At 47.4% G+C, this 25,254-nt stretch overlaps 1 protein-coding gene across 1 annotated transcript in view; it reads right to left on the bottom strand.

Annotated features, from left to right (window-relative positions):
* ADAMTS12 (ADAM metallopeptidase with thrombospondin type 1 motif 12) overlaps positions 1-25,254 on the bottom strand; it is a gene marked incomplete at its 5' end in the record, with an annotated part of 188,196 nt that overhangs the window by 81,884 nt on the left and 81,058 nt on the right. Inside the window, 2 exons of the mRNA XM_006761798.2 lie at positions 3,642-3,725; positions 4,445-4,641. Of these exons, the coding sequence (XP_006761861.1) occupies positions 3,642-3,725; positions 4,445-4,641 (281 nt within the window). The remainder of the gene's footprint in view (positions 1-3,641; positions 3,726-4,444; positions 4,642-25,254) is intronic.

Raw genomic sequence — 25,254 nt, 5'->3', positions numbered from 1 at the left:
AAAGAGGGAAGGAGGGGAAAAAACAGGAAGGAAACATTTCTTAGTCATTTATTATGTGACAGATTTTTACACATATTCTTTCATTTAATTGCACCTTCTCAGCATTATTTGTAAAGAAAGCATTGTTATGTTCATTACTGAAGAACAAGCTGAAGTTCACTCAGGTCAGATACTGACAAAGGCAATGAGAACAAGGGCTCCTAGAGGAACCTGTGGTTCTAACTGGGACCGGCCTCCCTACAATGTCCTGTGAAACATGGGCTGGACTCACAGCATCGGAAGACCTTACACCAAACCACGCGTGTCCGTGTAAGGAAAAGTGAGTGTTGATACACTCGAGACACACATTTAGATGGATCTCAAGGAAGTGATGCCGACTGAAAAAAATCTAATCTCAAGAGGTGCACACTGGATGATTCCATTTTATAGCATTCTTGACATGACAGTTACAGAGATGGTAATGAGATTAATGCTTCCCCAGGGTCAGGTCGGGAGGCAGGAGGTATAAAGGGTAGCATCCTCTCTCCTTGTTCCTGAGCCAAATTCAGCGTCAGCAAGGACATAGCCTCAGCATGAGAAAAAGAGTCCTTTTCCAGATGTTGCTGCATGAACTCTGCTTCTAGTTTCCCAGCATCAGGAAGAGCCCATTTCCCCGAAGGACCTTAGGAACTATGCCTCCAATCCGCTCATTTAAATGATGAGAAAATCCGGGCCAGGGAGGGGCAGGACCTTAACCAAGTCACACAGCAGGTTTTGGCAGAGTAGGTCCCAGGTTTGCAGCTACTAGTTGAGGACAAGTGGTTCCCAAACAATTGAAGGCTTCTTTACATGTGTTTGCTTTGAGTAACTGGAGAGCTTCAGCAACTCCCCAATGGATGACGAGGATTATCGCTTATTCTCCACCTCTCACTTCCACAAGTAGATCCTCTACTTCCGCGATCACCACGCTCTGTCCTCCTCCTATCACTGTTCACTTCTCAGGCCCCTCCATGTGCTCTTCTGTTGGCTCATTGCTTAATTCCTTCTCAGTCACAGTCCTATTTTGGGAAATCACCTATATGCTGTTCCATACCTCATTCCAAATCTCATGTTCAGATTCATGTATCCAAATCTCTTGATGGACATCTCCTTCTAGATGGCACCACAGGTACCCCCATCTCAGCATCCCGGATATTCCTCCCCGGCATGCTGACCTGCTGCTCTCCCTGTATCCCCGGGCTTAGTCCCAGGAACCACCATCAACCCAGCGTCCCAATCTAAAAACACCAGTGTCTGTCCTCCTCTCCTTCATATCCTGCATCCCAATGTGGCCTCCCGGGCTGCTCATTCTACCTCCTCTTCATCTTTACCCCCAACCACCCTAGCTCAGACCCTCGTCACTTCATGCTGTGACTTAGGCATGAAGCATCTCTTAAGTGCTCTCCTCGTTTCCTTGTTCTCTTCCATTCCATCCTCCTTGCTGTTGCTACGTCAACCTAATCAAAACCAAAGTCTACCTATAACATGACCCAGGACTCAAGACCCTTCAAAGTCTAGCCTCGGGGAAGCTCTCCCTTCTTTTGCCACCTCACAGTTTATGCTCTAGCAACCTTCAAAATGCTTCTACTACCACTGGCCCCAGCCCTCATTCCCACACCCCATGCTATTTGTTACCTTGCTCTCTTCAAGCTGCTCCCTCTACCCAGAATATCTCTCTCTCCTCTCTTTCTCCTCTTTAACTTACTCAACACCCATGATTTCTCCCTGCTGCTTTTGTTTGTTCCTCTTATAAGCAAAGCAACAACACACACGGCTGGGCTGTGGATCACTGCTGCTGGGTACCTGCCCCTGTGTAGAATTTCCCTCTACAAGGTGGGGCATGCAACACAAGTTCAGTGGCATGGTCTTAGGGATCCCTCACTGCTTTTCTACTAAATGTCATGGCTCTTCCGGGAAGTTTTACTAGTGCACGATTTTTTCCCGTCCCCTCAGCCTCTAAATCTCAAATCTCCTAAGAGGTTAAATCCAAAGAGCACGTACTCATTTAGGTTTTTGAATGCAGTTGACCACAGGTGCCTTGGGAAGAGTCATTAGCTGAGCCTCACTGCGGAGCAGCCCTCGGCCTGCACAAGACGCAGATGCACTGCAGACCACGCTGGCTCACAGCGAGCCTGGGGAGGCTTGCGCTAAACAATTTCCATAAAGCAACCTCCGGATTATTTGAGCTTGCCAAAACAAACCCCCATCCGCACGAATTTTTCCCCATTTCCTTTATAAACAAAAATAGATTTTCCTTTTTGTTCTTGCATCATTTTTTTTTCTCAGCTCATTTTCTCAAGTGAGTCCAATTCACTTCCCACTCCCCCTTTCCTATGCATTAGAGCAGGTGACCTCATGGAGCAGGGAGGTGACCCAGAGGAAATCAACGACAGCTCACAGAAATAGGCCCAAATGGGAAAGAGAAAATGATTTTGCCAAGTACATGGCTTTTATTATAAGTTGTTCTGTCCCTTTTAAGCTCTTTGTAATGAAAAAAAAAATCTTGTCTTGATTTCTTTGAGAAGTCCTGCTGGTAGCAGCTTTTGACTCAATACACAATCTGAACATGCTCCTAGCCAGGCTTGGGTTCCTGGAAGAAAGAGAATGAGCAGAGAAGAGAAAAGCAGTAAAAAGTTTAATCTGAAAACTTCCCATGTGCTTAAGGAATAACTCACCAAACTATCAGAGGAAAAGATATTGGTCTTTCATTTAAAAAAGGGACCAGCCTTCAAATTCTTTGTTAATATTATTAACATTTATCCCGAAAGAGCAGAAGTTACAGAGGTTATTGTAGAACCACAAATCACCCTGGAGATGGGAAATTGTCAGCCTGGATTCCCAAAGTGAGCAGGCTTTTCAACTCCAGAGTCTCACAGAAGTGAACCCAACACAAAACCTCTCTGAGCCCAAGAGGGCCATTCTCCGTGATAACATTCATTTCCTTCCTGCCTGTCAGCCTTCTGCTGCTCCTGCAAGCCAGCATGACACCTGGATGGCACAGTGACATGGGACCCACCTGGCTTTATTCCAGCTCCTTCCCTGCCCTCCCAATACTGTCCCTATACTGGGCTTTAAAGAAGTCTCCAACCTCTTAGGACCCTAATCTCACCCTTTAGGCCTCTGGCAAGTTTTCTCATCTGAGAAATGAGCTAATAATAGTTAATGAGTCTATAGAGTTGTTGTGGGACCTAAATGATGGTGCTGATAATGATAAGAATCATAAAAATGATACTAACAAGGACCATTCATTGACTGGGTTCTAAAGCCAGATACGATGCTATTACATGGATTAACACATCTGATTCTCCCAGCAGTTCCAGGCAGTAGAGGGTATCATCCCCATTTTATAAAACAAAGATATGGAGGCGCAGACAAGCCAGTAACCCGCCTAACCCGAGTTCGGTGAGGGTGAGGGTGAGGGCAGGAAAAAAGGCAAAGGGGGAACAGAAGGAAAGACCAGAAAGACCATGAACGGCTCTGCAGGACGTGGTGAGAAAGCTGACGTCACCGGATTCCCACCTTTCTGGTGCCCTCTCTCTTGTCCATTCACTGGTTTACTGAAGAAAAGAAGCAGGGAGTACAAAGGTACAGGTAAGAAGAGTGGAGGGAAAACTATCCCTTACCTCTTCCTCTTCAAGTAGAACGAGACGAACCACAACAATGTGAATTGCATTGCCGATGCTTGGGTTATGGAACAACCCAGTGACCTAGGGTCAGAAATGGAAACCCATTAGCCCATATGAATTGGTAACAGATAAATGCCGGGGGGAGAGGAGGGAAGAAGATGTAATCTTATAGGTCAAGCAGTTTTGCTGGAATGAAGAGTGAGGTAGGCCTCCAGCCCAACCCACATTGTGAAATTTACTGTAAAGACAGCCTTTCCAAGGTCATTGATCGGCTGTGTGCTTGAGGGGTTGGCGCATTTCTTCTCTTTGCCCCTGTCCCTGACCCAGGGTCTTCTTCTCTTACTATCAGTGACTCAGCAAATGTCTTTCCCCATCTCAACAGGACTAACACTTTCTGGGAAACTAGAAAACATCAATTGTGCAAAAGGGAAGCTGGAAATCCAGGGTCATTAACTCTTCTAAGTCTAGCTCTAACCACCTTGAGGAAATCATGTTCTAGTTCTTTGTGCCTCTGTTTACTCATATGTGCACTGATGGACATCAATAAAATAAAGTCATACTGAAAGGATCGAGTCACTTGATAAATACTTAGTAGAAAATGTAACTGATAAATTACAAATCATCCCAGGACACACATTTTTAAGAGAAAGACTAATATGTCCTGAATTTCCATCTCTCATCACTTCCACGGGGAATAGATTCATCTCTCTATGTTAAACGCACAACCATAAAGGAAGGTCTCTCTCATTTGTGGAGTGCGGAGCATTTTTAATGCCGTGTCCCCCACGAAGCCGACATACCATGTTCATGATGGTGAGGATATAGGACTCCACGTTCTCGCTGCCATGATACTCAACCATCTTGGTGTCAGCCACCACCAGCGTCTCCACCCATCTCTCCCGGCTGATGGAGCGCCGGGAGATGCGCCTGCTGGGCCGGGTGCTCCTCTCCCACTGCTCTCGCTGCAGCTCTAGCGTCTGGGAGGTGCCACGGCTGTCTACACATTAAACAGAAGGCAGTCCGTTAATTCTGTGTCTCTCTCCAATAGTACCCACTTACATTTGTAAAGATGCAAGGCCATAAATTTAATTTGTGGTTAATGATGTATGAAGGTACGTTCTTATAGACATGGCTGAAATGGAAGAAGGGACCAATGTAAATGAATATGACCAAGATAACTGAAATTTGAATCATACAGGGAAGTTCAACATTGCTGCTTTGAAATAATTGTTACTTATTTCATGAAACAGGTCCTTCACAATTAATAAGACAGTAGCACCAAGATTGGGAGCGTTCTCTTTCTCTCCTTCTCCTCCTCTAAATTACTCAGTGCCTACTGTCCAAGGCAACGTAGTCGGCTTCAAAATGCCAAGTTGGCACCCTCACCCATGTCTGAAGTGCGTATTGCTATCTCCATTTTGCAAATGGAGACACTGATGTTCAAAGTGGCTGGCTACACAAAGTCTGCGTAAGATGCAGGATTTCCTGCGCCCTAAGAATCACGCATTTCCCTAGGCACCACACTGTCTCCCAGAGTAAACAACGTAAAACTGGAGAGCAGGAAAGCTGGAAAAGCTACATGAGGTTCAGGACATCCTACTTCCAAAAAATGGAAAGGGAGCCGGAAAAGACCCAGCGAAGGACAGGGCAATTTCCAGGGCGACTAACAGCTTTCAGTAGGAACAGCATTTCATAAACCAGGACCATGGTTGAGAAGGCAAAACCTAGGAGAGGCTACAGAACCATGAGGAAAATTAGAATCATTCTCAACAATCCCGGATTCCTGTCGCGAGGGAGCCCCTCCTTGCAGCTTGGAAGAGGTCTGTTTAAAACCAAGCGGAATGAAGTGTTACTTCAACCATCAGGAAGCTTAGCTCGAGTGGCGGTGGGTCTACTATAAGAGGCTTCAGTGAGCTCCCAGAGGCTCAGGACAGCGATTTCTACACAACAGCCGGCCAGTGTACATGAATCAAAATTATACTGATGTCCTTTGTCAGGTTGGCAAAAAATATAATATACTTTTGGTGTGCCGCAGAATTCTAGAAATTAGCTTATGTGTGCCATGATATGAGAAAGGTTGAAAATCGCTGGCTTAGGAAGTTGATGAAGGATAAATTTACCAGGAGAACAAAGAAGGAAAGAAGCCTGGGCTGACAGGGAAGCAGAGTCTCAGTCCTTGAATATTTCTATCTGCCACACACCTCCCAGACCCCCAACCCCTGCACCCCGATCAGCACCCTGGACACTGCCAGGGGCAGGACCTGGGAGCAGGGTAGCAAAGCTCACATCTCCTTCCTAGTCTCCAGCGATGGCCACCCAGCCTCAGCTTGCATACCTCCGGTGGTGGGGCACTCACCTCCTCACAGGCATCTGGTTCCGTTAGTCAGTTCCCTCCTGCCTGAGCTGAAACCCCTCCACTGTCCCTTCCCCTCATTAGCCTGTTCCTGCTCTTTGAATCTAAATCCAGGCCCCTTCCTGCAGGTGGCTACCGCGCTCTTTGCGTCGTCGAGTTGATTACACTGATTTGCAACATAACCTTCCCAGTTCCTCAGTTCCGCTGTCTGCGTGAAATAGAACACGCTGAGTAATAGTTACAAAAAATGAGACATAATCATAGGTCTAAGTCTATTCAAATGCTATTATTGTGAATTTTCTTGAAAATAACAAAGCAATACTTTGATGTAAGACTTTGGGGAAATAATCTAGGGTTGTGTAAGCTTTGGAGGGAAGTCCTATGAAGGCTTAGAGAGAGGGAGATGGTTAACTTCATCTGTGGTAGAACAACTCATATTTCCATTCTCACTTACCTTGCGTGGATAAGTATGACTTCCCTAAGAAAACCCCAGAAACTTTATTGGTTTCTAATTCTTCACCTCTACCTACTGCCCTGTCTGTTACCCTCTCATTCCTTTGAAGCTCAGGGGAAAGTTCTCAAACTACAATCGTTTCCAAATCTCTCTGTGCAAGCCAGGAGCAAGCCACGCTCGAGCCCCATGGGGCCTGTGTTTCCGAAGGTTGTTCGCAGACGGGGCCAAGTGGAGGAATCCTATCAGCACGATTAGGTGCAATGGTCTTCTCTCAGTCCTCTCCTGTCCTTGACATGTGGGGACAGATGTCCTCCAAACTTCCAGGATGCTCACAGGTCTCCAGAGCTAATGTACTCAGACCAGCAGATGAGCGTCCGCACCCTTGCGCCCTCACACAGCCTTTGGTGAACATGTCTGGTCCTCTCACGGGGCCTGCGGGCTGGGCGGCCGCCCCCTCGGTGCTGGATCCTCTCCGAGGCTTCAGCTCACAGCAATCGGCAATCGCAGGGACCCTGCCATAGGCAGCCCCTTTGTTAAAGCAGATCCCTGCGCTCCAGGCTGCAGCCTGGGGTCCCTGGTCAGCTGTGGTCCCCTCTCCTCTCAGGCCCTCAGGGCTCTAAGGTTAGAAGCTGGCAGAGGGCTGGTAGGATAAAGGTGATTGCTCTGCTTCCCGCCATCTTTTCTTTCTTTTTCTCACTTCTCCTTTAATCCCCCTCCTCTGCTTTTTATCTTCCCAATGTTGAGAGAGTTTAAAGAGGGGAAAACTATCTTTAGAGGCCATCAGGTTATTTCCATTTTTCCAGTCAATGATCAGGTGAGTTACACGGTAAACAGTCATGCAGGGGGAATGTGAAAATGAGAGACGGGGCTCTGGGGAAGACAGACATCTATTGTTAAATTTTCAACAAAACCTACACTAAGCACTTGCTAAAGGCCAGATCTTGTGCTAAGCACTCTCTATACACAAGATCTCATTCAACTGTGCCAGCAAATTTATGAGATACACGCTAGTCTCATCACCATTGCATAGATGGGGAAACCGAGGCTCAGAGATTAGGAATTTTCCTAAAGTCACATAGTACACGTCAGAGCCTGAGGCCAGTCAAGTCTGTCTGATCCCACTACAGCAACAACGGACATTTATGGACCAGGCTGCATGGGTCCGGTCAGCCCTGCTCTACCTGCCTATGAAGAGAGGCAAAGATGTGACAAGATCCTGGCGTGTATAGAACAGCCGTCTATCTAATGTGGCAATGAACACATGACAGCGTCATTATCAGGCTTAGACTAACTCCCCAAGAGAGAGACATCAGTTCCATTACGGACAGCGCCAGAGGTTTGCGGACGTGGTGGGCTTTGAATTGGGCCCCGATGAGACTGAATTGGGAGAGAGGGTTGCGCATCTAGGCTGACTTTGCTGAGTCCTGATGAAGTCATCCCAGACTTGACAGAAGAAACGCTTCTGCTAAGACACACTAGAAAGTTCGAGAGGCCAGCCGTACACATGTATCTTCAGGGCCTGATGACAAAGGCAGACAGTTCTTCAGGGGCAGGGGAGGTGCCAGCAGCTCTGAGAAGCTCTCCTGGCACCTCCCTCCCTCCACACACATAGACTGGCTTAGACTGCTCCGGCTGCTGTAACAAAATGCCACAGACTGAGTGGCTCAAACACCAGACACTTATTTTCTCACAGTTCGGGAGGCCAGAAGCCCAAGACCAGGAGGCCAGCAAGGCTGGGGTCTAGTGAAAGCCCTCTTCCTGGCTCCCCAGTGTGTGCCGACACTGTCTCCCCAGGTGTGCATGTGGAGAGAGAGAGATCACTTTCTTGTCCTCTTGTTGTGAGGCTACCAACCCAACTGGCTTAGGACCTCACCCTGATGACCTCATGTAACCTTAGTTGCCTCCTAAAAGCCCCATGTCCCAATACAGTTGCAATGGGGGTCAGAGCCTCAACACAGGACATTTGGGAAGACACATTCAGTCCATACCTCTCTCTCTCTCTCTCTCTCACACACACACACACACACACACACACACACACACACACACACACACTCACACACACACACACACACACACACACTCACACACACACACACACACAGTGCGCCTCTCTGGGTGGGAATAACTTTTGGATCCCAGCACTTCCCAGACTGCTGTCATTTCCTGCACTCGAGTCCAAATAGGCTTTAAATCCCTAAAGGGCCAGAAGGGCATCTCCTTTAGCTTTGCACCCAGTGTCCAATACCATGTTTGGCAAACAGTGGCACCCAGTGAATGTTTGATGTGTGGGTGAGGGAAAAGCGAGATGAACTGGAACCAATGTCTGAATCACAATGCAAACTGCAACAACTGTCTCCTGTTCCCCAGGAGGTGACTTGTTTCAATTAGAGAATTCTCCACACCCAGAGGGTGAAGAGTGTCTTCAGGGGAGAAATCCAGCCCAAAGGACAGGTGAAGGGAGGACACTGTACCGCCCAAGACAGAGCTGACGTTCCTGCAGCTGGGAAAGTGCGGGTATCGTGCTGGCGCCTGCACTAACTGAGCAGCGGTCCCGAGATCCCTGCAGAAGACAAAGAACTGAGACTGTTTCCTTCCCCACATGCTGCGGCAGCACTCACATCGCTCTCGCCTCTCACTGCTGCCTCGCTCAGGCCCAGGGACAGGGTCATCTGCAAGCCGGCGGGGCTGTGCCTTGAGGAGGCTGCATGGAGGAGGCTCCAGGGGTACCAGGAGTGAGGAAAGTGAACACAGAGCGGAAAGCTCTGAAATGGCCAAGTTTCCTGGACTTGGAGGGGGCTCTGGAGCATCCAGAAGCCTCTGGCATGGGCAATGGGGCTACCTCTTCTTCCTGGAATTCATTCCTTAAGGCTCTGCCTCCGACCCTCCCTCAACGCCCCCTCCCCGAGGTCTCTCCTGCTGCCTCACACCCAGCCTTCCCCTGGAGAAGCAGGACTGCTGCGGCCTGTGAAGGCTGAGCACTCACTGCAGACAGTTGGCTTTAGGCACGGCCTGCCTGGTCTTCTGGAGAGATCGGAAGGCACACGGTTTCATGGAGATGGAAGGAAACACGACTCATGCTAGGGAACCTCAATTCACATGCGCTTTGAAACGCAGCAAGAACGTTCTGAGTGACACCTGCTGCACTGCTGGTTTCCCAACTCAGAGGAACAGTATGCCTGTTAGTAAGGAGCTGGCAGATCACAGATTTCATTTCACCAACTTGATCCCAGGGCAAAACAGGTCTAAGCTCACTCCCCAGAGTCCCCAGGAAACCAAACATCCTGCCTAATAAATGGTAACTTGGCAAGGCAGCAAGAGTCAGGCTGGACGGTGAGAAGAAAGACGACTTTGCGGGCAGTGCTCAGACAACACCTCACAGGGACCTTGCGAAACCAGCCGCCCATCTCCGAGCAGAAAGCAACGGAGCCACTCCACCCCAATGAGGTTTACTTTCAAAGGAAGTCAGAGAGGCCATATTTACATGTGGTCCTAGTTACACACCGATGGGTATGTTATATACATAGATGTTGGGGTCCAGCCCCAGCAAGTCCAGGGGTCCCCAAAGGTGTGGACAGAGTCGGCGTAGAAGGAATGACACGGAGGCAGCATTCAGTTGATCAGCATAGTTGGGTTCTCTACCCAGGTTCTGTCCAGGATCTCCAGCCAAGTTCTGTCTAGGTTCTGTTACATCTGTATTTATACCAGTTGGTTTTAATCCTATCAATTTCTATTCCAAAGGTTAGGGCGTTTCTTATCTCCATTCCAGGGAGTAAAGATTATGTAGCTTAAGGGTTATTGTTCATAGTTAAAGTGATTAATTACCCGCCTGGCACTTAGTTAAGGGGTTTTATTCCCTCCCTAACTTTAGGGGAAAATCCCTACCTGGGGAAACAACCTTTCTCAGAGAGGTGACCTTGGTTAAAACACATAGCGCCAAGAAGGTGAGCAAACATATTAAGAACAGTATGCCATATACGCCAGGTCCCTTGAAACATATGCTGTGCAGATGTTTCTTCCCTGCAGCGACTGTGTCAAGCAGCAAGGATGGACCGGCTTCCGGCACATAGATACTCAAGGGCATGATTTGCAGTTCGTTCCCTCTACCTAGTGCTGACTTTCATACACATATAACTTCCCGCATGCCAATTTATTATAAATATAGTATTTACATTCGTGCAGGTTTCAAAACGTTCTGGTTTCCTCCCAGCATCCACGGCCCTCCCTGCCCAGCACGGGGCTAAAAGAGGTGCGTTTCCTTACACTCTCCTCTGTGGGGCTTCTTTGGTGGCTGGCTGGTTTGGTTTGGTTTCTAGGACACGCTGCACGGGGAATGGCCGTGTCAGAGTGTCAGCGTTCTGTAGGTGACTGCTTTCAACTTTGCACTTGCTGTGACCTCAGAGACTTGTCCTTAGCGCCCCCCACCTCGAACCCCGAACCCCGAACCCAGACCCAGAGCTCTGAGAAGCCATGTCCTAAGCATTCGGCTCTTTCCCCCTCCCACCCTCGCGCCTCCCTCACTGAATTTCTCCTTTTTCCTCTTCAGCCTCTGAGAACTTTCTGTAAACATTCTGTAAAAGCTCTTCACACAGATGGCGAAGTTTTGGGTCCTAGGGTAGGGGTGGGTTTCTGCAAGGTCCCTAGTTTACAGTATCTTTTGTGTCACTTTTCAGGGTAAAATCCAGCCTCACTGTGCTCACCAAATGCTCTCTTTACTTTCCATCAAGGAGGAAATGCTACGGAGTCTGTAGCTTCCCCGGGTGTCAGAGAATCTGCTTTCTGAAATAGTCTATAGACACTGAGCACCTTTTCCCTTCGGGCCTCTGCGACCGCCCGGACTGACCAGCGCGTCAGGGCAGAGGGACTCGGGGGACATAAATTCCCTGAGGGGCATCGGGCCAGCTGCAATCAGGGGTCACTTTGCTCTTGTGCTAAAAAGAGAGATTCTGTAGTTGTTTTTTTTCTAGTAAAGATCAGAATATATTGTTCTTATTACGAACCAAAGGCAAAATGTTACCTGTTATTGAACGTAACAGATAAAATGGATTCGTCAGTTCTCTGCGCTCACAGCTCTGCGCTTCATTTCATTTCTTCTGCCCGGACCGGCCTGCTCTGGGAGGGAAGCCTCTCTCCGCAAGGCTGGGCAGGACCAGCGTCTCACTCGTCCATGTACCTCACGGCCCTGGGGTTTCTTAGCATGCAGTACACATGCAGAATGAGCACACGGATTCTCTCACTTCATGTTCACTTGTGGGGGTGCACAGAGCAGTAAACGAAACAGAAACAAAGTCATGCTCACATTCTACTAGTGAATCTAATCCGAGTTTTGTCTTTCAGTCACTACACATGGGTCTGACTTGGGGGCGGTAACAGAGAGGAGAGCTCTAGCGAAGCGGGAAGTGCATACACCACCCAAGGGCTCCTTTGGGTCCCCAGGACCCAGTAATGAGTAAATGCTGAGCTGGTCTTAAATCGATGCATGAAGACAAAGGCAACACCAAGGTTGACAAGACACTGGGCCCTTCATGGGCCTGATGACAGGTTCCAAAGGTGCCCTGGGCCCCCGTCACACAGGATGGACCCCCTCACACAGCATAGACCCCCCCTCACACAGGATGGTCCCCCTCACACAGGATGGACCCCCTCACACAGGATGGACCCCCTCACACAGGATGGACCCCTCACACAGGATGGACCCCCTCACACAGGATGGACCCCTCACACAGGATGGACCCCTCACACAGGATGGACCCCCTCACACAGGATGGACCCCTCACACAGGATGGACCCCTCACACAGGATGGACCCCCTCACACAGGATGGACCCCTCACACAGGATGGACCCCTCACACAGGATGGACCCCCTCACACAGGATGGACCCCTCACACAGGATGGACCCCTCACACAGGATGGACCCCCTCACACAGGATGGACCCCTCACACAGGATGGACCCCTCACACAGGATGGACCCCCTCACACAGCATAGACCCCCTCACACAGGATGGGCCTGAGTGAGGAGCAGACACTGGGAAGGACCACGTCAGTCTCGGGCAGCCTCTGGGCGCCTGGTCGCACCTCCTCACTCAGTGGAGGAGTTACCTGTCGGGGGAGAGGGGGGATTTCAAACGCTGGAGGTTCAATGACCACAAAGGAGCCACGATCTGGAATGTCCTCGCAGGAGTGTCTCGGGACAAGAGAAAGTCATTCCCAGGAGAACTGGAGCCCAACTGTGCAGGGCCAGGCCACAGTCCAGGGCGCCCGAGGCCACGGACCGAGGCCAGGGTGTGGTTCTGATGGGAGACCTGAATCCCACAAAAATACCGGACTCATCGTTTCCCAGCTTTCCTTGCGGGGCCCCTTCATTCATTCAAGGGACATACCATCCACGACAGGCTCACATTAACTTAGACATTTGTTCTTTCCCAACCTCTGCACTTTCCCCGGCATCTTTACCACCTCCAAACCCCAAAGCGAACACGTGTCAAAATGGGGCAAATTTTGCTTCTTAAAGGAAACACTATTCTGGAGTAAGGTGCTCTCCTGCCTCTAAGGGACAAGGGGTCCCACAAAATAACAAGGCATCCCCACGTCAGATCTGAAACTTCTTAGAAGTTCATTAGAGAAAGTGAAATTGGCAATTTTTTTCTTTTATCTACTTTATTCTACTTTCTATATTACTTTTATAGCTAGAAAAAGAAACTTTAAAAATGTGGTGAAGACCCTGACTTTGATGAATTTTATAATTTGATAGCAGCATTTTTCTGCATGTCTTCTCTAATTCTCGCACTGATGTTTGTCCTTTTAACCAAGACACCAAAGGCTATTTTCCCCAACCGTGTTTAATGCTTCCCTAGCAACAGCCTAACAATATAATTTCCTACATACTTATTGAGAAATAGAAATCTGCCTGATTTGGCCATTCATTACCCAGTCCTCCAAAAGTAGAGAAATAAACCTGGAGGGGCAATGCAAAATCCAGGAGAAAAAAAAAAGGAATTATTCCAAGTAATAATCCAGCCATTCTTCTATGAAGGCATGAGGTTGGTAAAGAGCTTTCAAAATATGAGCCAGCACTTCCATTAATAAATTAGACATACATGAGGTCTCAAGGGAGACACCGAACTTAGCCAGATAAACACACTCCCCGGGGCAATGGAGAGAAAGAACACCATGGCCCACAGGAGCACAGGCCAGCACATGGCCACCAGCATGCATGGCATCGAGCTCTTGGAAGGTGCCAAGTCAAAACTGAAATGTGCTGTCAACTACACCTGGACTTCAATAGCCGGTGTGAAAAAGAAAAGTAACCGATCACATGAACAATGTGCATGGATTACATGGCAATGATAAGATCCTGGGGCTCTTGGGCTCAGTGAATTATTAAAATCAATCTCACCTGTTTCATTTTATTTTTCTCTGGGCTGCTAGGAAACTGTGACTTGCATTTGTGGCTCACATCATACTTGTATTGCATAGAATGTATCTGGAGCTCAAGGCACCTTATATCAATCCAGGGTCTCCTGTGTATTCGCTGTCTTGTCTGAATTCTGACGCACACAATTGCTCTGAGAAAGCAGTGAATCAGGATGTGGGATAAGCATCAAGCAAGATACTAGTACCTGCCACATCCCCGAGTCACAATAAGTGTTATTTTGTTTTCCTCAATCACATTTCGTGACTAAAACATCACTACATCAGTAAGTCCTCCAGTGCCCTTTCGGTCCCCAAAGAGACTGGATCAGGGATCCCTTTCTTGATGACTAAAGTATGCGCATTAAGGCACTGGTATTTCAGGAAGTGGCGTTATCAGAGTAAGACTTTTCTAAATAAACTAACAGTGTAGTTAGCCAGAGATTCCATGTTGCAAAACATTCCAGCAAAATGAGGTTTGACAATAACATAAATTAAACGTCTTTCCCTGGGCTTCTCCTGATGGACTCTGACAGCATGCTGCCCGCTGGTCCCGCTGTGACTTCCTCCCCCCTGTCCCGGGGCCACTCTCCATCCATCCTGCTGACAGGCCTGCCCTGGTGTAACCTTCATGCCTCTGCTCCGTCTGTACTTTGAGGCTGTTTCCTCAGCAGCTCTTTGTGGCTTAGCATTGTCAGCCTGGCATAGGCCCCTGTAGGCCTGCTTGCTTTCTGGACTCTACATTTGAGAGCCTAGGGTTCTGCTCTGTAATCCTCCATCTAACTCCTTGTTTGTTGGCCCAAGAAGGCAGCTTGCTCATCAGATATCTATACCACACATAACTCCTCCATGAGATAGTACTTTAGGCCTGCCGGGTTTTATTCTCAAAAATAGGGTAGTGAACTCAATATACTTAAACTGTGATGTTTAATTAGGCATCAGGTTTTGTGCAAGTATTCAGAACCTGCCAGCCTGTGCTGGTCTCTCTGGAGGAAAGATAAAGTGTGAGCAAAGGGTTGATCGTGTAGCCTTTACAGAACTCAGAAAGGGCTGGATAATTCCAAACGGCCCGATCCCACACTATTTCCATTTACCTAGTGATTAGGGGACATCAACTCTCCTCTGTAATGATGTTACCCTTTGCTTATCCAAATGAGTTTGTGTTTCTGAACCAACACAAACAGGGAGGGTGGGAGGAATCCAGAGAGGCCGAAAAAGGGCTGCAGATAGAAGCTGGGGCGAGATTCTCATTTCACTGCCAAGACTCCATAAAGTGGACATTTCCCATGTCCATAACTGAGCGGTGGCTGACTCACCGTGGTTCCCAGCATATGGGCATGTAAGTTGAATGGTGCCGCCACAGAAGCTGAAAGAATTTAGAGGGAATGAGTGAAACTGGCTCTTGCCAATAGGAGCATGTCCAAGCTCACACAGCAGCAGCAAAAGCAAAACCTAAACCTAAACCTCCCAATTCCAAGTCCAGAGATCAGTGACTCCTCTGGCCCAGGCAGCCCTTCCAAGCCTGTGTGTTTCCTTCCTGCTTGAGTGGATTTACCACCAAGAAGAGCAACTTCTGAGGAATGGAAGTGGGGAAGGGACAGAAGTGTCCATGCGAACAGCATCCGGGATATAGTCTGGGTATGGAAGTCAAAGACATGTGCCTAAATACGGACAACCAATCAACTCCATCCACATCCATGACGGACCATACAGACCTGTGCTCGCTTCTTCCTTTTGAGTTGCCCGTTGACATTCAAAAGGGAACGGCATGGACAGCTACCCACCGTCCCAGCACAGCCCCTGGGAGGCCTGAGTCAGTAAGAAGTTCTCCAAATCTGAACATCTAGAATTACTGATATGTTCAAACACCTAAAGTTTAAATGAAGATGCCCACCCAGGCCAGGGCACAGGTGCTTTGAGTAGGAGCAAACCCATAGCCTTGACCTTCCAAACAACCACACTCAGAGCTGGCAGTCAGGACAATGACCCAGGTCCTTTGCCAACTGAACACTTAACCGTGGGTATACAATGCCAAGATATAAACCACACAACCATCAGCACAATGCCATTCCCATGGTCTGCCTTCAGCCACTTGAAATGAAAATGGAAAGCCCCCCTCCCCCGCCACTCCACCCCCTGATCCAGCCACAGAACCCAAGCATCCCTGTCATTTTCCTTTTTCAGGTTTCCTGTTAATGTCAACATAATGGAGAGTGACAACCACCAACAGCAACCTTTAAAGGATTTTGTAGTGCAGACACTGGGTCAAATGGATTTTCTGGGTATTCACCGAAGGCTAAAAACAGATTTAAATCTCCCATCCCCCAACCCACAGAAGAAAGGTTACTAACACAACGCTAAATGACTATTCACAGAACCTTAACAAGCACAAGGTTCAGCCTGATTCATACCTGGGACATCATTCTCTCTAGACACTCTTTTACAAGAGAATAGAATTGACCAACTGATGAAGGCATTGATAGCACTAGTTTATATAGAGCAACATCTAGGGGATTTAAGAAAAAGAGCTCTGAAGGCTCGAGCAACGTGCTAAATCACTGGCCAGACCAACTTTCTGCTTCTGCACTTAGGTCTGCACTCCAACGTCATCATAAAGGAAGCTGGAGAATCTCATGTAGAAAATGATCCTGAATCCAGTTTCCGCCATTGGAGCATAGAGTCAAAGAGATGAGGCTGTAGGTTGGACCCCATCACAACCATTCCAGAAGCTCACCAGGCCTCCCTTTTCTAATCCCAATCACCAAGTTTCCCCCTCACGCCCTCTCTTGAAAACAAACATCACCAAGCATCTACTATGAGCTAGTCACTGTCCTAGATGATGAGGAAACAACTTGAGTCTATTTGTAAAGACTCACCACAAACAAGTGAGACAACCAAACAGATAAAAAATCAGAGGTTCTGCCCAGCCAGCATGGCTCAGTGGTTGAGCGTTGACCTATGAACCAAGAGGTCACCGTTCCATTCCCGGTCAGGGCACATGCCCAGGTTGTGGGCTCAATCTCCAGTGTGGAGCATGCAGGAGGCAGCCATTCAATAACTCTCTCTCATCATTGATGTTTCTCTTTTTCTCTCCCTCTCCCTTCCTCTCTGAAATCAATAAAAATATTTTTTAAAAAAAAAACAGGGGTCATAATATTCACTGTGAATAACACAAAGAGGCCGCAGAGACAAACAAGCATATGGGAGAATGTTTTTAGTAGGGTGATCAGGAGAAACCACTTTGAGGGAGCGACATGTACGCTGAGACTTAGGTGATGAGAAACATATGTGCAGACACACAGGGAGAATGTTCCAGTCAGTGAGAAGAGCAAGTATGAAATCCCTACGACAGGAACAAGCTTAGGGTACCAGGAACTATCGGAGCAATTGGTTGGGTCATGATGAATGTGGGGCAAGTGACCTCAGAGACTACCTCTTGATGGACCCCCCTCACACAGATAGGCAGGGCCAGATGACACATGGCCTTGAGAGATGGCAACGAAGGAAGCACATTAGAGATGACGTAATCATCTCTGCCTCTTCTCCCTTGCACCGAAGATCCCAATAAAGCTGTTCGCACCCACCATATTCAAATACCATATTCTTCCCCTAAGCCAGCCTTATCCCAGCTCAAGACCCAGACAATGTCCTCACACCGAAACCATGGCCTGGTGAGTAACTCACTGACCCTGCACAGTTTATTCCCAGAACCCTGAACCTTCTCCTGCTTCCAATCCCCCCTCCACCCTCCCCATAGAAATGCACAGGGAACTTGCCAAGGCACTTTGTTACTGATTCCCTGCAGGACAACCACCTTGGGTAGCCTGGCCCTGTTGCTAGATACCATTCCATTTTTACAGCTGACTGACTGTTTCTGGTTCCTTTTCCATGATTATTTTGAAACACATAGGAAATACTTTGGATCCGCAAGTGGCTCAGGAAATTCTAAATTAAAGCTCTTGCTGAGCTGCAGCTGGCCCGCAGGGCTCCGGACCCAGGGCGGTGCTGCACAGACGGAGGGGGCCTTCCAGACACACTGCTGCTCCAGCGTCCTCTGGAGGCCGGGACTGTGTCAACAGATACACAGCCATGTCCTCCCACAGAGGCAACATGCGAGATGAATGCCGTTCAGTGAATGTCATCATTGCCTCCCGCACAGCTCTTCTGTCTCTTCTCTGAAAATGCCTACACCGTTAGAACTGCAGGGTCTTTTCCAATGCGGAATCTTTTCCAATTACTACTCAACACAGACAGCACAATGGACCCTGCGGGATGGAGTGACCCTGACCATGAGCAGCACAGAGGTCAGCATCTTCACCTCAGTTTTGGGCACAGAATGATGTCCACCTGCAGCGATCTAAAGCTGAATCAGCACTACTGCTTAGCTGCTCCTCAGTGAATCTGGATCATTTACGTGACATCTCCCTGCCTTCGTTTTCTCATCTTTAATTGGAAACATAGCGAAGTATATCTTGTGGAATTATTATAAAACATTGAGTGGATGCATAAAACACCTACAACAGTAGTTGGCCACAGCTACTTGATTGACACTGTAAAAATGAATGAATGCAATCTATTACTATTAACAATTGATCCACTAAAAAGAAACTGGCTGGAAAACCTAAAATGTTCACTGTCAGTGACCAGCAAGGAGAGCCTCAGGGCTTTGGATGATGACAGCAGGTCTCAACATGACCCCCAAATGCACCGACTCCCCCAGAAAGGGAAGAAGTGTCCACATGCTTTGCAAAGGCAAGCTTCCATTCGTAAGGATAAGATCTTGGGGATGAAAAGACACTTGTGTCGAGGAGGAAAAGCACGTTATGAAAAGACAGTCACAAATTCCTCACCTTTGCAGTGGATTGGCCTCTTGCAGGAGTGGATGAGCTTGCAGTGCCATGCCCCGTGGAACCAGTTGTGCATGAGTGAAAAAGTTACAGTAGGTTTCAGTGGTGCTAGGGGTGGGGAAAAGAGTCAGTGAGGTTGACAATGTAAAGAATGAAGTCAAGGCCACGTCCAAGAGCACGGAAGTAGGCAAGAAACTACTTCCATGATTATTCATGTAATAAACTGTCAAGGATGAACCAGTTTGGCCTCTCAATTCAAACCTCACCCCCCTTGAGCCTCCTGAGTCCCTTTTGCACAAAGAGATGGATCCAGATGAGATAAGCTGATGCAATGTCCGCCCGGTGCTGGACTCTGGGACTTGGCTCACTCAACCCCACATCTGGTCTCAGGATCGCCAGGCTGCCTGTGGACTACTGGCTGGGTCAACAGCAATTCAGGTCATGGCAGCACAGGGGACCTGGCTAGACCCCATATAGCTTGGCCTCATTTTAAAATACATGTGGGAGTTGGGAGGAATTCACGTCTCAATTTTAAACAAATCCTACCCAGATACCCCACATTCCACACTCATCTTGTAATTGCCAAGGCCTGCAAGATGGGGTCTTCGGGCTCTGAAGTGATGTTTCTGACTGACACTGGGAGATGCTTCCCACTCAGGTCCTAGAGTTTGACGCACAGCGTGAAACACAACAAAGGGGACAATCAGTACTGTCAAAAGGGCCAATCAGGGAGCCATGCTGGCCCCCTCCGTGCATCCTGCTTTCTCAGGAGTTATTGTGTGTGATGGCCCAATCAGCAGCCGTGGGGCATGCTGGGAGCTCACTGCTAGGGAAATCAAGCTCCAGGGAAGCAAAAACAGGACCCAGGGAACAGAAACCACTGATACACAAAACAGTGTCCTCATTAGTCCTCACAGGAGCTTCTGAAAACATAGACTAAAGCTATACCTTTTTCTTGTTTATTCTAAAGCACTTTTGATCCTCAAAACTATAAGAGGCATCGCAAATGGGAATTTGGGAATGGACCCAACATGGGCGTTTGATTTATGTATGGAGCCTGCTTTATTTCACAAAGGGGAGAATGTGGCCCCCAATATAGACACTGTGTCCAGATAGCTCACATTAGGAGACAACAAGAAAAATTAGGGGAAGAAGCTAAAATGAGTGAAAAACAGCAAGATCAATTTAAAAATGGGTTACTATCTTCTTGTCTGGTCCATAAACTTGGCTCAGTTCTAGCCATTACTGAGGGAAAACGTGATTTGTGGTTCAAGCCAGACTGTTTCCATGACAAAAAGCTACTTGGGTCAACAGAAGCAAAGCTATTTCTGAGACCTAAACAATAAAAATGTTAGGGCCCAGTTATTCTGGTTATTATCACTCAGGATAAGAGTCTCAAAGATCTAGTCCGACAAGGAATCCCCTTCCAGGGTGAGAGTCAGTCCACGTGGTTGGGTACCTGTCCTCCAGGTGGGGTCCAGAAGCATGGGTGTGAGCTTCGGTTGTGATGCCACTTCTGTGTATCTGAGTGTCAAAGAAGTAATGGCCCAGGGCTGTTTAGTAATTACCCATTCTCAGAGTTGATTGACTTGCAAGGGTTCTTGTTTGTTTTTTACTCCAGGCAGGAGTTGGTTGGTTGGTTAGATGGTTGGTAGGTTTACAGATGCACATATCTGTGTCTGCACATGTGCTTGACTCAGCTGTAGACCTGCAGCTGGAGCTCTACTACATGCGTGTAAATGAGGTGTGCATGGCCGCTGCAGGTCATGTTATCTGGGTTCAGGGACTCTGCTGGTCTGTATGGTGCTTCTGTGGAACAGATGGCTCTTAAAGATCCCTGTTTGCAATGCCTCTTATAGTTTTGAGGATCAAAAGTGCTTTAGAATAAACAAGAAAAAGGTGTTTAAGTCTGTTTTCAAAAGCTCTTGTGAGAACTAATAAGGATGTTGTTTTGTAGACCGGTGGTTTCTGTGCACTGGGTTCAGTTTTCAATATGAAAGAAATACTGGATACATTATAGTTAAAAGGTTGTAAATAAGATGAGTGGTTGAGACTACCCTGACAGTAACATTGTCATATATATATGCACAAGATAATGAGATATGCTTTTGTTTATTAATGATAAATTAATGATAAAAAATGATAAATTAGTCTTGAAGTGTTCAGTCCGCTCTTAATAAGAGGTGGTAAACATTATCCTCTATCTTCTGTGTAATTGGTCCAGATAACAGACGTGGCTGCCCACCAGGAAAATCCCGTGCTTTGTGCTGACTTCGTAGATCCTTGATCTTTAGAAAACAAAGAACGAAGCTCTGAAGAGCTGAGGCTCTTACAATGGTGTTATTGACATATTGCTGGTCAGATACTGGGTTATTGTTCTGGTTAACAGGTAGCAAAGCAAAGCCGTTCGGTGTTGTTGGGCACTTTCGCTTCTGTTTGGGAAAAAGAAAAGGTATCTGGTCTCTTTGGACAGCTCTTTGTGCTGTTACTTTTCCAAGATAAGACCCTGAATTCAGAGAAAAAAAAATAGTATTGCCAAAGTGATTTTAAGCATCACATCATCACATTGCAAAACTGACTGTATGGCACAAATGCCAACCACTGGCTTCTTCATCTCGCCGCCCAGGCCGACCCCCGAGCATGTGCAGGAGGATGCTAACAGGGTGAGGCTTGGTGAGCATGCTCCGTGTTTCTCAGCTCGGTCCATACCGTTGTGAGAGCTGCCCTGTTACAGGAAGGGCCCAATCGTGAAAAGAAGCTCACATTCTTTTGCACAAGCAGGACGCTTCTAGGGTTAGCTAGCTGTGACATAATAAGGAGCATATATTTGGTCTCTGCCTCTGGTTGCTGGCACAGAGCTCCTAAAACTCTTGGAATTTCCTGAGTGAAGGAGGTTATGGAAGCATCTCACACAGATGTTTGGAATGTCCTGGCTGATATTTTTTTCTAATATCTTATTTTCTAATGAGGCGACTGTTGGTGGGCTCCTGGAGAGCGTCAGGATGAGGGCTCCTTGCCAAGGACTAGGCCACGATTAGAAACTTGGAACGTTCACCCCACCCTTCATCCTCCTGGGAGGGGAGGTTTGTGTCAATAATCGACTGTGCCTAAGTGAGGAAGCCTCCATTAGAACCCCTCAGTTGCAGGGTTTGGAAAACTTGTAGGCTGGTGACGTATGCACATCCCACAGTGGCACACCCCAGGGTCATGGGGACAGCTGCTCCCGCACTCGGGACCCTTCCAGACCTCACCCTATGGACATCGTCATGTAGCTGTTCATCTGCATCCTTGCTCACATCCTTTATAATACACTGATTAGTGTCAGTAAGTGTCTCCCTGAGTTTTGCGAGCCATTCTGACAAATTATTGAACCTGTAGGATTGGGAGATGTAAGAACTCCCCACATTGTAGGCAAATCAGATGCAGGCGTGGGTACCCTGGGGACCCATGACTTGTGACTGGCATCTGAAGTGGAGGCAGTCTTATGGGGCTGAACCCTTAGACCTGTGGAGCCTAATGCTAACTCTGGGCAGTTAGTGTCAGAATAGAATTAGATTATAGGACACCCAGTTGGTGTCCCAAGAGTTGGAAGATCGGTTGGTGTAAGAAAAACCCCACACATTTGGTGTCAGAAGTGTAGTGGAAGAGAAACAGTCTTCCTTTATTAGTGTCTTAGTATAAATGTTATGATTATGCTATTAGTATAATTATGATGATGTTACTAGTTACAGCATATTAGTTAACAGCATTTATTAATGTTAGTTATTCCTGTTACTAGTAGAAATATAGGCTGTCTCTACATGTGTACATGGACTTTGAACAATTCTAAAGGCAATGCTTATTAACATACATTTCATTTTCAAAGCTGAGCTAGCAGCTGTCAAAGTATGTAGACATTTTGGGGAACACCCTGTATGTTTCAGAGATCATACACTTTACGGGATGCATGGCAAGGCCCAGGAACTTGTTAACGCCTTCAGCGCACATCATACCTTCTTCCCTCAGGAGAAACCACAATGACACCTGACACGGTGCTTCTGAACCTATTGCATGTCCCAGAGGGGCTTACTCCCTTCCCTGGTTTCATTGCTGGTCACCACGTCCCCTCAGGCTGCCGCCCGCTGAGGCATGCTGGTCCTCTCGGGCGTCCCCCCTAGGCTCTGCTAGTAGCAAAGGCAAGAACTGGGGCTCCCTGGAGGCCCGTCTCAGGGGCCCAGAGGAAGGAGCTTGCATTCCTACTTATTATGCTGCGGGCTGGACTGCTGTGTGCGGCGGGGCGTGGGCAGCCTGAACCAGGGCACTGAGGGGCCTCTTGTAGCCCAGAAGCAGAGAATGTCATAAAGCAGGCGGCTCACTAAGCTCCAACAGGGCGAGCATGCATTGTGCACAGCAATCAATGGTGTTTCTTTAAAAACATATAGACTGTGGGGAATGTTTTCTAAAATGTTCTATTTTTAGATAGGCATCTAAAAAAACCCCTTTGTTGTTCTTGTTCATGTGTCTCTAGCCCTCGATTTGGCAAAGCATGCCACTGCAAACTGAAATGGCCCATGTATAGGGAAGTGGCAGCTGGGGCTCACTACTCAGAATTCCAAGATTTCTGCGGAGACTCCTTCCTCTGTGTGGCAAGAGAGTTTTTTGCGTAGATTGGCTAAACAATCTGTCCTCTTTTTTCCTGCAATATACCAGTAATTGAAGAAATTGATTACTAAACTTAGGCCGTAGCAGGAGTGTCAGACCTGAGTTATATTCCCTTTGATCCAGTCTGGCAAGCCTGCTGCAAAGCAATGAAGGCTGGTGACAGACGTGGGCCTAATGTCTACAAAACCACCGTGGGAACTGGTTGCATCTATTCTGTAGCCTGCAGGTTCCAGACTTCCAGGCAGTAAGGAGGGTCGCTTCCTGGTAGTCTCTACACTAGCAATTGGGGGGACCGGAGAAGAGAAGAACCCACACAGTTTCAGGCATTAAGTGTGAAACCTATGGAGGTGAATTTCTTAATTTTGTTTCCCTAGTTTTGGAATAAATGAGCATGTGAGAACGGTTAGAACAAGCATTTGGGGAAGTCATCTTAAGAATAACAGAGGTTTTGAGATGATCCTAGGTCCTCTCCAGACCAAACCAAATTCTCTGGCTCCTGTGGTTGGCCAGCTTCTCCTGGGGGCGGACTGACAGGCTGTGCAAGAAAGTGCTATGTGGTCTGTGTCACCTATGTCGCTCCTCCATAAGCAAAACAGGCAACGACCATAAAACATAATGACACCAGCCTTTTTTGTGATCAAAACTAATCGTAGGAGACTATTTATGTCCATACAAAGGACTCTTAAGGAAAATTATCCAACATTCAGAAGAAAAGCAGAAAGATAACTGGGTGATCTGCTATGATGCTGGGAGTCATCTGACAAGCCCACCCAAGGTTCACTGGACTCTCCAGGCTCCAGATGTAACCTCGTTCAACCTAACTATTTACCATTGATAAGGGCCCAGACATTTTACAGACCTAAACAGATAGCTGTCCATCTGTAGAAAATGCATAAACCACAAATGCTTTTCGTCCAGTAGACAAGATAACGACAAAGATTCCTTGTATTGCTTTGCAGGAAATTTGCCAGTCGTGTGGCTCAGCGCTCTCACTGCAGTTTCTTCTTTATTGCAGACTCACTCGCTAGTTTCTCATGTCCTCCTCAGTGCAGGAAATTTGCCAGTCGTGTGGCTCAGCGCAGTTTCTTCTTTATTGCAGACTCACTCTCTAGTTTCTCATGTCCTCCGCGGACTCCACATTGGCGTCCTGCCGTTCCCTCATTACTGCGGTCGTTAAAGCCTGGCACACGCTTATCCTAAGTTTTATCAGAACTGTGCTTTTCTGATTCATTAAAAATTGTATTTTGCTATGAACAAAGGAACACAGTCAGCCACTAACAAAATAAATATAAATAACTCAAGTATTTTCTTGTAATAACAAATCATCATGACGAGGATCAATCTCTAAACTCAAAGCATCCCTTCAAAATTCCACTGAAAATCTCCTCCCTGGCCCAAGCTCAAGGCTTCAGAGTCTTCCTCATTTTCACTTCCCTCCTGGCTCTACAACATGAAACTGGCCTGGTAGGGCTACATCCTACTCAGAGGGTTGGGGAGGCACAGAGCTCCCCGAGAACACTTATTTTATTGGTTTGGGGAGGGGAACAATCTAAGGAGATGCATGCAATGGCCATTTTGGTACCACCACAGAGTTAAAGAAACTCTATGGATTTAAAGGCTGGAAAGTCAAATGTAAATAGAGATTAAGAAAGAAATTGCATTTTTTGTTATTGTTGTTTATCACACTGGAGGATAATATTTTTAGAGAGAGTGGAATGGAAGGAGGAAGGAAGAAAAGGAGGGAGACAATGTTTTGTGTGGGTTTTTAAAAAAATATCTTTTTATTGATTTTAGAGAGAGGGAGTCAGGGAGAGGGAGAGAGAGAGAAACACCGATGTGAGAGAGACACATGGATTGGTAGCCCCCTGAACTCGCTCCGGCAGGGACTGGGCATCAAGCCTGC

This window comes from Myotis davidii, unplaced genomic scaffold (assembly GCF_000327345.1).
Source record: "Myotis davidii unplaced genomic scaffold, ASM32734v1 scaffold496, whole genome shotgun sequence".
NCBI classification, from domain to species: domain Eukaryota; kingdom Metazoa; phylum Chordata; class Mammalia; order Chiroptera; family Vespertilionidae; genus Myotis; species Myotis davidii.
The sequence above is the reverse complement of the archived record's forward strand: the minus strand, read 5'-3'. Positions and strand labels throughout refer to the sequence as shown.